General features: G+C 38.3%; 1 protein-coding gene across 1 annotated transcript in view; it reads left to right on the top strand.

The window, feature by feature from the left end:
* Nucleotides 1-14,127, top strand: part of ZNF277 (zinc finger protein 277) — a 51,874-nt gene that overhangs the window by 28,283 nt on the left and 9,464 nt on the right. The window contains 3 exon segments of the mRNA XM_032689224.1: nucleotides 8,695-8,786; nucleotides 10,727-10,837; nucleotides 12,729-12,861. Coding sequence (XP_032545115.1) covers nucleotides 8,695-8,786; nucleotides 10,727-10,837; nucleotides 12,729-12,861 — 336 coding nt within the window.

The raw sequence follows: 14,127 nt of genomic DNA, 5'->3' as shown, positions 1-14,127 counted from the left end.
TTAAAAATCAGGAAATTCCCTCTGAAAACAAAAAAAAACCCCACTTTTTTACTGTCAGGGTGGTCAAATACTAGAACAAGATGCCCTGAGAGGTTGTAGACTCTTCATCTGTGGAGAGAGTCAAAACACATTCCTGGGTTACAAGCTGAAGTTGAACTTGTTTGAACATGGGGCTTGCACTTGTTACTCTCATGAGGTCCTTTGCATTCTCAATGATTGGTGACTTGATGGTTCTTCATTATGCCTCATTGTTGCACTTCTCTGTATCTTTTCCAGTTTCCTACAGTACCTTTGGGTTTATGAGAGACATCTTGAATATTGTATGTGGGCATGCAGTGTCATAATGATGTTCATTTCCCAAGCATATATCGTATTGTTTGTGGCTTTGAGGAAGGAAAGAGGGTTGTGATTGAGCATACAGCTGATGTTTTCATAAAACTGTCTATTATAATAATAGCTCCTGGCTGCTACAAATTGGACTGTGCTTTTTTTTTTTTTTAAAGGCATTTGTTTCTGATTTTGTGGTGTTTTGTGCTCTGCAGTTCTAATGCACCACTTTGATTTATGAAGGCCTGTTCCGACTAGGCCTTCTCTCCACTGCCATTGTCATGGGTGTGTGGAGTCTGTTGGCTGGTAAGCAATCTCATCTCCTCTTCAAATAGACTTTGACTCTCCTCAAACTCAGGAAAGAGTGGAGGATTTAGCCCAAGCAAGTGCTGGTTTTGTTTACAGAGTAATTAAGTTAGAAAAGAAAGAGATATGCATTCTTATTTTGGTGTGAAATAGTTTGCAGTTATCACTGTTTTCAATATCGGAATTCTGTTTTTACAGAAGGATTTTGTGAAATCAAGCTGCAGCTGTAGTTGGGGCTAATGGAGTCACTACTTTAGTTACAGCAATAAAGTCTATTTTTTCATTTCCTTTTGCTGCAATCTGAGCGTTGACTTGCAAGTTAAATATTATTTTTCTTTGCAAAAGCCTTTTACCTCCAGACAAGTCCAGCATTAAGAGTGAGCTGGCAAATGGGCTTGTGTGTTTCATAGAATAAAGACCAGAACTACTTTGGTGATTTTTCTGCAGCCTTTGAATCCTTACTGCTGTCTCCAACAGTAAGCCCAAACAAGGACAAACGTTGTCTTTAAAATGTGCTGGCTGAAGCATTTAATTTTGCAGTTTTGAACTCCACTTAGGAATATTTCAGGCTGTATTGGCAGCAGGGGAGCTAGCCAAGGTGGATGTCATGCAGAGACATTATGGTGACCTGTGATGTATTGAGAGAGTCCAAGGAATGAGCCTGAACTAGGTTAGAGAGCGCAGCTTGCTGAAATAGCTGACAAGGCTATGTAATACAAAACAGACACAGTCTTTTGGAAAAAACACAGTCTTGACAAAGAAGTCATAGTTGTGAAGCAGTACCAGGCAAGGAAGTCCTGGCAGCAAAACTTGAGATACTTGGAGGGCAGTGTCAGTAATAAGCCACTTGGGCTTTTCATTAAGATTTGTCTTAAAAAGGTAAACCCCCAACCCATTTTTTTGAAACTTCCTACAACAGCACTGACCATGTCTTTCTGTCATGTTTACCTGTCATCTGACTGGTAGTTTTAGGTGAAGAGCTACTCTTCCTCCCAATAAATGAAGACCCTGAAGAGGAGTCTTCACCAAGACTGCAAGCTAACAATCTTCTCGGGAAGGCCTGTTCATATGGTCCCAAGTTTGTCACCATCTAAGCTGAGACAAGGTTGAGGTTGAGGCTGTGCACTGGACGGGATGGAGATGTTTAGCCTGATTTAGTTTAATGCAATATCAGAAGTGCTTACATCAGAAGTAGCTAGTAATGTCAGTGTTAATACCTCCTTCTGACATTCTATAGGTCCTCTTTGCCTCTGTTTGGTATCTAATTGCTTTTCTCTAACACTGTGGAATCTGGCCCTCCTTTATGGGTTTATGAAGACTTGTCACGCTGAAGGTCAGAAATAGTTTTATCTAATTCCATAATGACTGTTGGGTAAATTCTGTCAGATCTGAATATGTATAACATGTAGCTTTTAATTCCTTCTTACCCTTTGCTGATCTTGGGTTCTCTGTTTCTTTTGTTTTAAATGCATTTTATAAACAGTTGTGACATAATTAACCTTCCTACAAAGACTGAAGCCCTGAATATCGCAAAACATTCTCTTTGTCTGTGTTTGGTTTCTTCCTACATTGGACCTTTGCTTTTCTTTGCTGTTTATTTCTAATGTATTTGGGGGTGGGGAGAGGTATTTTTTTGCTATTTTATTTTACTGTGTTAGCCTCTCCATCTCTTTTCATTGTCTTAGTTCAAACAAACTTTGCCTTTCTGCTGCTTCAGCTTGGCAGCCTGTGGTACGTGTCTACTGTAATTTCAGCCCTCTTTTTCTTTCATACATCTTTACACAGTTAGTTTTCAATCATATCGTGAAACACTTTCTTCCCTTTTTTTAAATGACTCATCTTCCTGAACAAGCTGTAAGAATGTCTTCTCCATCAGTGTCACAGTACCCTTCAGAGCGCAGTCATCTATTATGAGGTGCAGTTTCTAGCCTGTATCACTTCAGTAGCTGAGTCAGCTCAAGAAGAGGAGCAGCAGGGAAGAAGAAGAACCTAAGAGCAAGTGGGACATACCACTAAGGGAGGAACAATCCCTTATAGCCATCCCAGTTGGTAATTCCCACATTCATTTTGAACGCACACTCTGTGGAATAGGTTAGAATCAAGGATAAGGTACAGGAAAAAAAAAGAAGAAAAACAAAAAGCACATTTTCCATATTCCTAAGAGGGAACTTGCCATACAAAACAAGAGTTGGGAAAATGGACTTCAATGTTTCACAGTAAATTTATAACACTTGTATTACAATTCTGAGATTTTTGCTAATTTATTATAATGCCAGTTAAGTTATAGTTTGGTCTTTTTACTTATTCAGTCTGTCTAGGATCTATGGTTCAGCTTGGTTTCCTTCTTACATCCTTTCCACTGCCCCCAGCCATTTCTTCCCACTTCCTTTTTTTCCAGTCAGCCACAACTCCTATTTCTCTATAGGTTTTGTTGCTGTCCTTTGAAACCTAGTTTAAAGTATCCCTCTCAGCTGACAAGCCGATGTCTTAAGATGCTCTTTCTTATCTTTGTCAGGGGGCTCATTTAGGTAGCCTTTTCTTTGCCAGCCATATGATGTTATTCTTAAATACTCTCTGTGTTGGCATTGTTTCCATAGCAATATATTCCTCTCCAGAACATGTTGATCTATGCCTGTGCTTTGAACCCAACCAGAAAGAATGGGAAGATGCTACTCATTCCTTTTCCTACTTCATTCTTGTTGACAAAGTTTTATGGTTACATCTTATCTAAATAATTAGTAAAAAGCCAGGAATGCCCTTTTGGATGATCAGCATGTACTCAGTTTCATCACTAGCTAGGCAATATCACTTGGATGGCAGCAGGTTACTACTCCACTGCTTTCCACTCTTCTTTGTCCTAGAAGTGGGCCTCTAATGCCATCATCCTTCATTGCTTAATGACTAGTCTTGGGCATGCTGGTGATCTGTCTGTGTAGCCATCAGGTCTTCATTTATAATATTCCTAAACTATGTATGGCTTTTCATATTCACTGGAGGAGAGGAAAAATGTGCACAAAGTAGTCAGGAGACACATGTACATTGCATGGTGTGACATCTGACTTCAAAAGTGTTGAGTGTCCTCCAGACTGGATGTCTTATTCTGACGAATTCTTAGTATTTCCCTGCACCTTACAGCTAAGCTTCTTTCATGAAGGACTTCTCCAGCAGGCATTTTGATAATATTAAAGAAAAGGCATTCTTCTTGAAATAACATATGAGAGGACGTGATAATGATTACAGAATTAAAGTTGGGGGTTTTCTGTACACAAGAGGCAAGAGAATACTGTGTGAAGTGGGCGAGCTGAATATAGTGATCAGTGAGAAGCTGAATACAGACGTTAGGAGAAAGTTATTGATATACAGACAAGATTGCAGGTCTTTACAGGGACATGAGTTTCTGATACCATGACTGTTCATAACTATTTTTCCTATTTAGCAGCTACAAGCACTATCTAAAGTTCGTCAGTCAATCTTGAGAAACTGTAGACACAAAACCAAATTGTCTTACTCCAAAACTACTTCATCCTAATAAATATATATATAATTGTGTATATATTGTCGAATAATTTGGTTGGCAAGGTTTTAGAGACAGTAGTACATCTCAGGTGTCACCAATCCTAATCTTTGTCTGAGTGTACTGTGCTGGTTTGTTTATTGTAAACAGCTTATTCGTGTGATCTGCCAGCATGATTTTTTGTTCTGTTTTGTTCTTAAACCAGAATCTGTTCACTTGCTTTCTTTGCCTACAACATTAGCTAGTTTCTGTGAGCATTTAGCAGGGAAATGTATCTCTTATTTAAAGTGGAAGAAACTATAGATACACACTGTGTGTTTGAGAGATCACCTAGGAGAGCTTAGTAGAAATACATGGTCATATTGTGAAGTCTCTGTCTTATATTATTTAGATCCAAATTCTCACCAATATTGCTATCTCTGGTAGTAGGTTATTTCCCAGACAGACACTCTGATTTTAGTAGTATTAATGAGTCTGCTATCATAACAGAAGTAATGTGACCTGTGATTGTGCACTCTTCACAACAGTGTGACTGAGTGCTCAGATGTTTGAGTCCTTCACACTGTAACAGTTGTGAAGTTTCCCTGTCAAAAGAACATCTTCAGGCAAATACCTCCTCAGAGGGTATAGCACCATTTATAAAAAGTTTTCACTGGACCTTCTCGCAAGTGATCATTTGTATAACTTGCTGTCTTTGTAGTTGTTTGACTAGAGAGGGAGAGAGCAAAAGACCGGAGCTAGCAAGATGGATGCCAAAAAGAACCCCAAACTAAAATGTTCTTGCCACAATCCGGCAGTACTGAAACACAGTACTTAAATTGAGACTACGTGTATGCTTATGCCTTTGGAATAGAAATTTTGCACTTTGCCTTGTTAGGGCATATGGCACAAATTTAGTGCTTATGGCAGAAATCTTTAAAAAAGAAGAAGACACATACTGCTGTTAGCTCTCTTTTACAGACTAACCTCCAGAATCCATTCTCCACTGCACAAACAGGTTCCTGTACTGAGGAATAAGCTCAGATCTACTGTAGTCAGAAATTCGCTGCGCGATCTTGTCCCAAATTGCACAGTGCAATCTACTGCTTTCTTAGAACTAGAGAACTACTTTCTGCCTTAATTTCTTTTCTCTCATAAGTGCTATGATATAAAAGAGACAGATTTTGGGGAAAGAAATACCTTTTTTTGTCAGACAACTGATGTAGCTGGAAAAAAACAGGGCAAAATTTTGACAACAAATTCTTCTGTTTGGAATCAAAAGCAGCAAAACTTGTGCTGATTACTAGCTGTGAATGGTTGTTCTATGTCAATGATCCAAGCCATGCATTTAAATAGCTACATAAATTATTTAACCTACATAAATTCTGTTGGAAAGAAGGGCAATAGCAATTACAATATAAGAAAAGTCTTATGTGCCATAAAACCAGCTGTACTAAGTCCATAGCTTTTGGCATTCAGTGGAATTGTTAGTCTTACCTTTTGAAGGCATTTTGTATGTCTTGAATATCTCTTGAGCTATAGACCAGAGATGAAGTAATCGTTTAGGGAAAAGTTCTTACTAGCTTCAAGTGTGCCTTTTTCATCTTCTACGGATTATCAGTGTGAATTCTTCCTGATGCATAGTACTTGAGTGTTTCTGGATAAAAGCAGATAATTTCTCCCAAAATATTGCTTCCCAGGAGAGGAACAGGCACTTTTAAAATTCCCCCCTCCTAGGAGAAAGGCAGCTCCTCCTCACAACCTCAAACTAAGCATTATGAATGTGTGGGACATTTTTCTGAAATCCAAGTTACAAATTGTGAAGCAAATTATCAAATTGCTTTTAAATAGCAGTTTAGTGTGCTGGTATATTTCAAGATGATTATCCTGCTTAATTCTTTTATTCGTTATGGAAAATCATATATGTGCTTTTTCCTCAAATGACTTCATCTTCTCATTCTCTGACACTTGATATGACTCAGGATCCTAAAAAAGTTTTGGGAAATTTTCATGGCTGAAATGTTTTGGGTATTTTGTCTTAGTATCAACAATGCATATTGCTGACCTCCCCAAAAAATTGAAGGAGTTGGAAGTTTGGTGCAAGAATTTAAGTAATTACTAGTTTCCTGCCTCTTAACTTCAGTTTTTGCTTGACTTTCATTATGGGCTGAATGTCTCTGCTCAGAAAAAATCTCAGAAGTTTTATGTAAGTTATTGTAATTGCTGTTCCCAACAATGAAGTAGAAGGTTGGAAATGTCTACAGGGAAGAAGAGCAGCCCTGTTGCTTCTGCTGTATTTGACTCAAACCAGTGCTTTTAATTCCTCACCTGTGCAAGTATCAGAATTCCTTTCTGGCTTGGAAAGTTTCCGCTAGCAATAAAAAATGCCAATATTAGGTAAAAGTAATGTCTACTCTGGAAAATACTGTGGAGTTACTCAAAGCTTCCCAGCTGCCAAGCATGCTGGTGTAGAGGGAAATGGGAAGGATGAGGAAGTGGAGCAGTAGCTTCGTCTGTGTGGAGAACACAGTACACTTCCCCTTCCTCCTCAAACATACCTGAGAGCAGCTGCTCACGAGGGCTTCGGTAATCTGGAGTTAGGCAGCCAAATATTGCAGAACACTTTTTTTCCCTCCTAGTAAATTAAAATCAGGAAGCTACACTGTAATATCATTAATGAAAGGTTGGGAGTGTTTAAACCCTTGCTATCTTTATATTTGAATTGTACACATCTGTTTAGATTGTTTCCAATGTGTTCTACAAAGCATAGAAACACGAAGATGCTTTCAAATCCAAGGTTAGCCCAACAGGGTCAAACATGCTGTTGAGTGGTGAGAGTGGCAGCTACATGTACCGAGAAAGCACTGACATGCTGTGGGATGTTTGCTGCCCGCATGGAGCAGACAGATAGTCTTACGTAATTGCATCTCTACTGAAGGGCTCTGACAAGGTGTGTTACGCTCCATTTATCACCTTCCAGAGTCAGCCCTGAAAAATAGGAATACATATTTCTTTTATTTGATGTTTAGCATAACATAGCAGGACATGAGTAGATATGGCCTAAAATGTGAGTAGGTGCTGGTGGGCATGATTCCAACATAAAATGTACACCCTGTAGTACAAAAACAAACAAAAGCCCCAACATCTGTATTTTCAGGGTAACAGACTCTTAGCTGATGTGCAACAGCTACAACTCCCAAGTAGTGTGGTCGAATATGGGCCCTGGAAGGGTCTGTGGCATGGTGCCCCATTTCCCCTGGCAGCACACTCCTGTGCTCTTGACAGGCATCCTTATCACCCCACTGCCCCTCGCTGGGTGCAGCATGCTGTTCTTGTGGAAGAGAAACAGCACATTCATTTGCTCAATGTCAGCCTCCTGCCATCCCTCAGTGGGCAATGGGATGTGGTGTGGTACATCCCACACCAACCCATCCACACTGCAGGACACATTTGGGCCCTTATTGACAATAGCTAAAGCCTTCCTCTTATTTTTTTAGTGCTGAGGGGGGTGTGTCTTTCCTTTCTTGTTTCTTTTCTTCTTTTTGACATCTATGGAGCTTATCCAACAGGTGTAGTTGAATGTAACTGATGTAGACTATGGACAAATTTGGGTCTTAAATCCACATAAAAGTTACTAAAGAGGCAGGTGAGAAAAACGAGTTCCACTGCAGCTCTAAGGAGATAAAGAGTTTGAGAAAATCCCTTAAGAAATTCAGTCAGGATCCTGAATGTCAGAAAGCAGGCAGAAGCACCTCTAAGTTGCACAGAAATTAAATCCTTTCCCAGTTATCTGTACTTAAAACACAGCTACGGATTAGTATGCTTCTAGGCTGAAGTTTTAATCCAAATTCTCCCGTATCCCAGCTGATTATGACCTTTCTATCTGAAGTGCATAATAATTCCAGGTATAGCAACATTGTTCCTGTTACAGCACCAGAGAAAAATCGTCTGCTGCTTGGTTTATTGTTGTTAGGAAAGTGCATCGAGTGTTGTAAAGTGTCCAGCCTAGCTGTTGCACTGCTTTAAACAGAACCAGGGTGAAGGCAATCACCTTCTCCTTTTCCTGGGGTTTGATATGTGCCATGACTTCTTACAGAAACTGCCAGGGCTGTTGTCATGGTCCCATATTATGAAAAAAGCCCTCTAGGTTGCCAGCAATTAGCCACGTAGATAGAGTCTATCTAACTGAGTCTATCATTCCACTGTGTGTCAGGTGATTACCCATAAACTTGCTCACTGTTACCAGAGGTAAATATGAATCATAAACTGTTATGTTTTATACAGAACTATTTAAACTGCTGCATTACTGTGGATTGTATTGCTTTCCAGGCACAATGCATATAATGTTAGGACAATTTTACTAGAACTTGACTGGAGCACAAACTGCTTTTGAAAAAACTTTTTGTGAGAACCTACACTCAAAAATACTAACATCTGGTTTGTGTCAGCAGCACACTGGAATTTTATGTGTTCATTTTTACCAGTAAAGACATATAATAAGCTTATGTGATGCAGTGATTTTATGATTATGGTTTTGTCTGAATAACTGTATCTGTTTCTTTTCATAGAGAGAAATTCTAGAACAGCAACAACAAGAGAGATGTGACACAAGTTTTCATAGTATGTGTATGTTCTGCGATCAAGAATTCACAGGAAACAGGTATGTTTATTACCCTATTTACTTTTGGTGTATTTTTTTCATATCTACTCAGCACCTTTGTTTATAGTTTTAGTGTCATCAAACCAGTTACTGCCTAATGGGAGGACTCAGAAGATAGAATTAATTTTAAGGTATAGTTTGAGTATTTTTTCAACTGCAGTGCCTTTTTAAATAGACACTGTCATTCCGAACAACTTTTCATACTACACAGTAAGCTGGACTTGGGAACCAGCTGTTTTAGAGATGGGTTTTTTGGCAGTTGTTTTAGTGGCAAGGGGACCTACTTAAGCCAGTATAACTGTTAAAAAAATATTTCTATGCAGTTGTACATTTTCCTATTTAAACCTCGCCAAACCAGTGTGAATTTGAATATCAAATGAAAAAGAGGAGAGAAAAATTAGAGTGAGAATGGAGCACTTTGCAGCTATCAGTCAAGCATGAGCAAGGATTGCATTGAGATGCTTGCTCTAAGGAAACTTTGTGTGGTGAGTTGACCTTGGCTGGATGCCAGGTACCCACCCAGCTACTCTATCACTCCCCAGCCGGACAAGGGAGACAAAATAAGATGGAGAAAAACTCATAGACTGAGATAAGGCAGCTTATTAAAGCAGAAGCAAAAGTTTGCTCACACATTGCAAAGAGAAAAAAAATTAGGTTTACTCTCTACTTCCCATCAGCAAGCAATGTTCAGCCACTTCCCAGCTAGCAGTGCTTCAACACGTGTAGCACCTGCTCCAGAAGGAAATATAATGAATGCCCCACTCCTTCCTCCTCCTTTCCTTAGCTTCTATATCTGAGCTGATGTCATATACTATGGAATATCTCTTTGGTTAATTTCGGTCAGCTGTCCCAGTTGTGTCCCCTCCCAGGATCTTGCCCATCTCCAGTCCCTTGTTGCAGGGGGAAAGTTGAGGGACAGTGCTGATGCTGTGCCGTCACTGCCCAGCAGTAGCCAGAACACTGATGTGTTATCAACACCTTTCTAGCTACCAATGCAAAGCAGAGCACTGTGAGGGCTGCTATGGAGAAATGAACTTCATCTCAGCCAGACCCAATATACTTTGTTTTTACACAGTAATCAGTTTCAGCTGGAGAAGCTGAGTCTGTTTGCACGGTTAGGTCTGGTTACTCTGGAAGGGTAGGAGAACCTGGGGTCATATGCCTGCAGGTTGTCCCAATGTTGTGTGAATGTCCTCTTCACTGTTTGGTGAAGTTCACATCATTCATCCCACAAGAACTTCATCCTCTGATTACTCTTGGGTCTGACACATAGAATGCATGGATTTAAAAAAGTGCTGGACTGTGGTAAAAGTAAATATCAACACTCACATGTTTCTTTAGTCTCCAAAAGCAGAAGCTGAGGCATATAGAGAGGTTGAACACCTAAGGAGTTAACCAGTATATCTCTGTTAGAAAAATAGCTTATTTGAACATCCATTATGTTTGTTTGGTGTGTACTTTTGAGTGCTGTTGTGTGTACTTTTGAGTGCTGTATGAAGCAATATTGATGTAAAAGCATATCACATCCAAGAATTTCTGCTCTTCTAACCAGCACAGAGAAAACTGACAAATGGCTTTTTAAAATGTTTCTCAAGAGGGTTGTTTGAAATGTGATTTGCTTGTACAAGTTAATAAATGAGCTTTTCTAACAGTGAGAGTCAAAATAAACTGTACTATAATTTTCATTTAAAGTAGTATACTTCGTGTATGCAGACTGAGCACAAGTTGAAATGTTACTGAATGCAGCGGAGCTGAAAATGATAACTTCCTGTTTCAATAAAGTTGCATTCTTTTTTCCTAGGAATGGCAGCAAGACTATTATTGTTTATTTGATGTTGGCTTTTATGCATTTTAGAGCAATTGGTGTATTTGAAATCACTAATTGAATAAGTCATATTTATCCAAAAATATGTAATGTTCTATTTGAATGTCATTTCTAGATCTGTCCTTCTCAATCATATGGCAAGAGAGCATGCTTTTAACATTGGGCTGCCAGATAATATTGTGAATTGCTATGAGTTTTTGGCTGTATTACAGGGGAAGCTTGACAAGTAAGTAGTGTTTTGTTTGTTTATTTTTTCAATAAACATGGGTCATATTTATTTTAACCTTGGAAATAGGTTAGGTTAAAATTAATTCAACATTCGTGGTTAGTTAAGAAGAAACAAAGACAGCATGTAAGTTTATTGTGAGTCCTCTTAGTCTTTTTTTTACTTATTGAAAATTAATTCATAACAATTCATACCATGTGTTTGCTGGAAAAAGTCATGTGCAGTTCTTCAGTTGTTATGCATTGCACAATTTCCATCAATAACAGCACATGCCTTTTTGTCATAACTGTTAATGTTCTTTCTCATCATAACAATCTTTTTACTAAATGTCTCTTTAATCACTAAATACAGAGTTCTTGTGCCAATGTTCATTTACCTCCATGTATCATGAATGTGGGATGTGTGGTTTCTCCCTTCTGTACTACTTACAGAGTACATCCCAGAGGGATAGATACATGTCAACTTTTTCTAGGAATGAAGATGTATTAATAATGCCATTTCTTTTATCATTGATCTTACCTAATGCACTGAATTACCACGCTCACTGATAATTTGCATCTTTCCTATTTATCAGTAGGACCTGAGGCTTTCAGTTAAATGGAGTTTTCTCAAAGCTAATCCTCCCTACAGTTAATAAACACATGCTGAAATTGTGTCAGAGTAGTGAAAGGCCTCTCCTCCTACCTGTAAGAATAGACTTAATAGCTGTGCTAGTAGAATAGTACCTGAAAATAAATCATTAGGAGGAGAAAAATCTTGTTTCAGGCAAATATGATGACATTATGTATGCTGAGGAAAAGCATTACACACTCTTCCTGGGAATGCCTTTCTCAAGTAGAGCAAACGCTTTGCTGTTAGCAGGTAGAGCAAAGCAGATATTAAAATTCACAGATGTATTCTGCCATTGGACCTATGATTCACCAACAAGGCAATATTGATTTGAAGCCTGAAAGCACAAGGAGAAATCAAAACTTCTTAAATGTCTTGGAAGGCAAAAAGATACTGAGAATCCTGAATTGCTGCTCCACACAGAAGAGCTGAAGGGAATCTGGAACCAAAACAGTTCTATTATGCTGATTGCAAGAGACAATGTAAGGCAGTGCATATACTTCTGTTCTGTTTGAATTGATCTGGAAAACATACTGTGGTAAAATTCTCATTTGTTAATGAATGTTTTCACCTTGTCAAGTAATGTGTATATGCACACATATATATAATACTTCATGTCTATGTATGTACATATGTGCATATGTATGTACATATATGTATATACTTATGTGTATGTATGCCCATATATATGAAGTTTATATATATATATGTATGTATGCATGTGTATATGAATTTACTTACTGAATTTTATTTCTCAGGATTTCAAAACCCATTGATCACCCTGGCAAACTTTCATTTAACCTCTCTTTTGAGATAGAATCATAAAAACTTTCTGTTTAGCTAATGTAAATTGTTTCAAAAGAGAAGTAGTATGTTCAGGAGATTGGGGTTTTTTCACTCTGAATTACAAAGAAACAGTTACAGATGGGTTGGATGCCAGTATAAGTGTATGCTGAGTTGAAGAGTTCACGTGTTGACCAATCAATGGCCTTCCCAGGCCAATTTTGGGTAATCAGACTTTTCTCCCACTTTGCATAGAGGGCCAACAGTAAACATTTTATTATCTGTATTTTCATTTTATGTCATTGTTATTCTGTGTTGATTCTACTCTGATCTAAGCTTGTCTTGTTTTGGTGTTTTTTTCAAATAACCTTTCTCTTTTATTTAGCTTGCTTTCACATGCTTAGGATTAATCTTTACTATACGTAACTCCAGTTTATTAAAGGTTATTATGCTGTACTGTTTTCCTTTTAACATGCTGACCTGTTACCTTTTATTTTAGTTTGCAGTGTTTATATTGTGAAAAAGTCTTCAGAGACAAAAACACACTTAAAGATCACATGAGAAAGAAGCAGCATCGCAGAATCAATGCCAAAAACAAAGAATATGACAAATTTTATATCATTAATTACTTGGTAAGTAGTTCTATGAATAATTAGTAAATTGACTAAAAAGATACAGACAATATCTAGTTAAAAGTGAGTAATTCCAAACTAGCAATTAGTATAAAGGTCAAAAATCAAGTGAAGTACTCTTAAGAAATATGCTCATTTATGGTATGATATTCTGGATAATTTCAAACTAAGCATTAGTAAACATTTGTTGTTGAGAATTGATTTTGAGAGATGCAAGAATGTAGCTTGAAGAGACACTAATCATCATGTCATTAGTGCTCAGTCTCTACCTTAATAACTAGAAGGGAAAATGAGATCGAGCAATGAAGTAGATGGGGGTGTAGCTTGAATGCTATTTGCTTTGAGCTTGTTTTCTACAAACCTTAAGCTGGAAGTGCTCTTCAGAGTATAAAATAATGCAAAGAGGACGAAAATGGAAGATACATAGATGAAAGAAAAACTGTTAGTTTTTAACCTCCAGGTAGGTGTATGTTGCTAAATATTTTGTATCTCAGACCTCTGAGATTGTGTACATGTGTGTGTAGCAGATTTTCACTTGCTGCCTTCAACTTGTGAATATAGGAGCTGCTTCAAAAGTTATGTTCTGTCCCAGAAATAACTGTAGTTCACCTGAAGTAGTCTTTGTGCCTTCTACATGTGCTAACATCCAGGTTATAAATAGGCGTTACTCAGATTTTAATCTCTCCCATTTTAGATTAGGAAATTGATTGAGATGACTGCCCAGAAAGCGCAGAGAACCATGAAGTACTACTTGAAAAATTTGAGAGACATACAGGGAGGTCATAACATCAGTACAGACACAGTGGCTGTGTCATGTTAATAAGCAGAATATGCCAAAGTAAATAAAACAGCAAGGCTAATATTCATATACCTAACCTCTTTTCCACTCTCTCCAGTTGCTCCAAAACTGGTGGCCTTGTCCATCCTGTTTGCTGACAATGATCTCAAGGGCCTGTATGCTTCCTGAACCATGTCTAAGCATGGTCTGGGTCATGCTGCTGACATGGCCACAGAACGTAAACAGTTTGACAGTCAGGGCCTTGATCCTCTTTGCCTGGTATTCTGGCCAGGACTTGCAGGGTGTCTTAGTCACTCAGAGACATATTTTTTCAGGTCCTTGCAATTACAGATGATAGTAAATATAATTCAAATAGGGTATGTCAAACCACCAAGATGTTTAAAATTGGGCAAGGAGGTCTTCATGTGCAAGATTTGTACCAGTGTGCTGCCAGAGCATCTTCTGGAGATGCTTCAGATAATCACAAT

The sequence above is a fragment of the Chiroxiphia lanceolata genome, chromosome 5, assembly GCF_009829145.1.
Source record: "Chiroxiphia lanceolata isolate bChiLan1 chromosome 5, bChiLan1.pri, whole genome shotgun sequence".
Taxonomy (NCBI): domain Eukaryota; kingdom Metazoa; phylum Chordata; class Aves; order Passeriformes; family Pipridae; genus Chiroxiphia; species Chiroxiphia lanceolata.
Note: the sequence above shows the minus strand (reverse complement) of the source record. Positions and strands in the feature narration are given on the sequence as shown.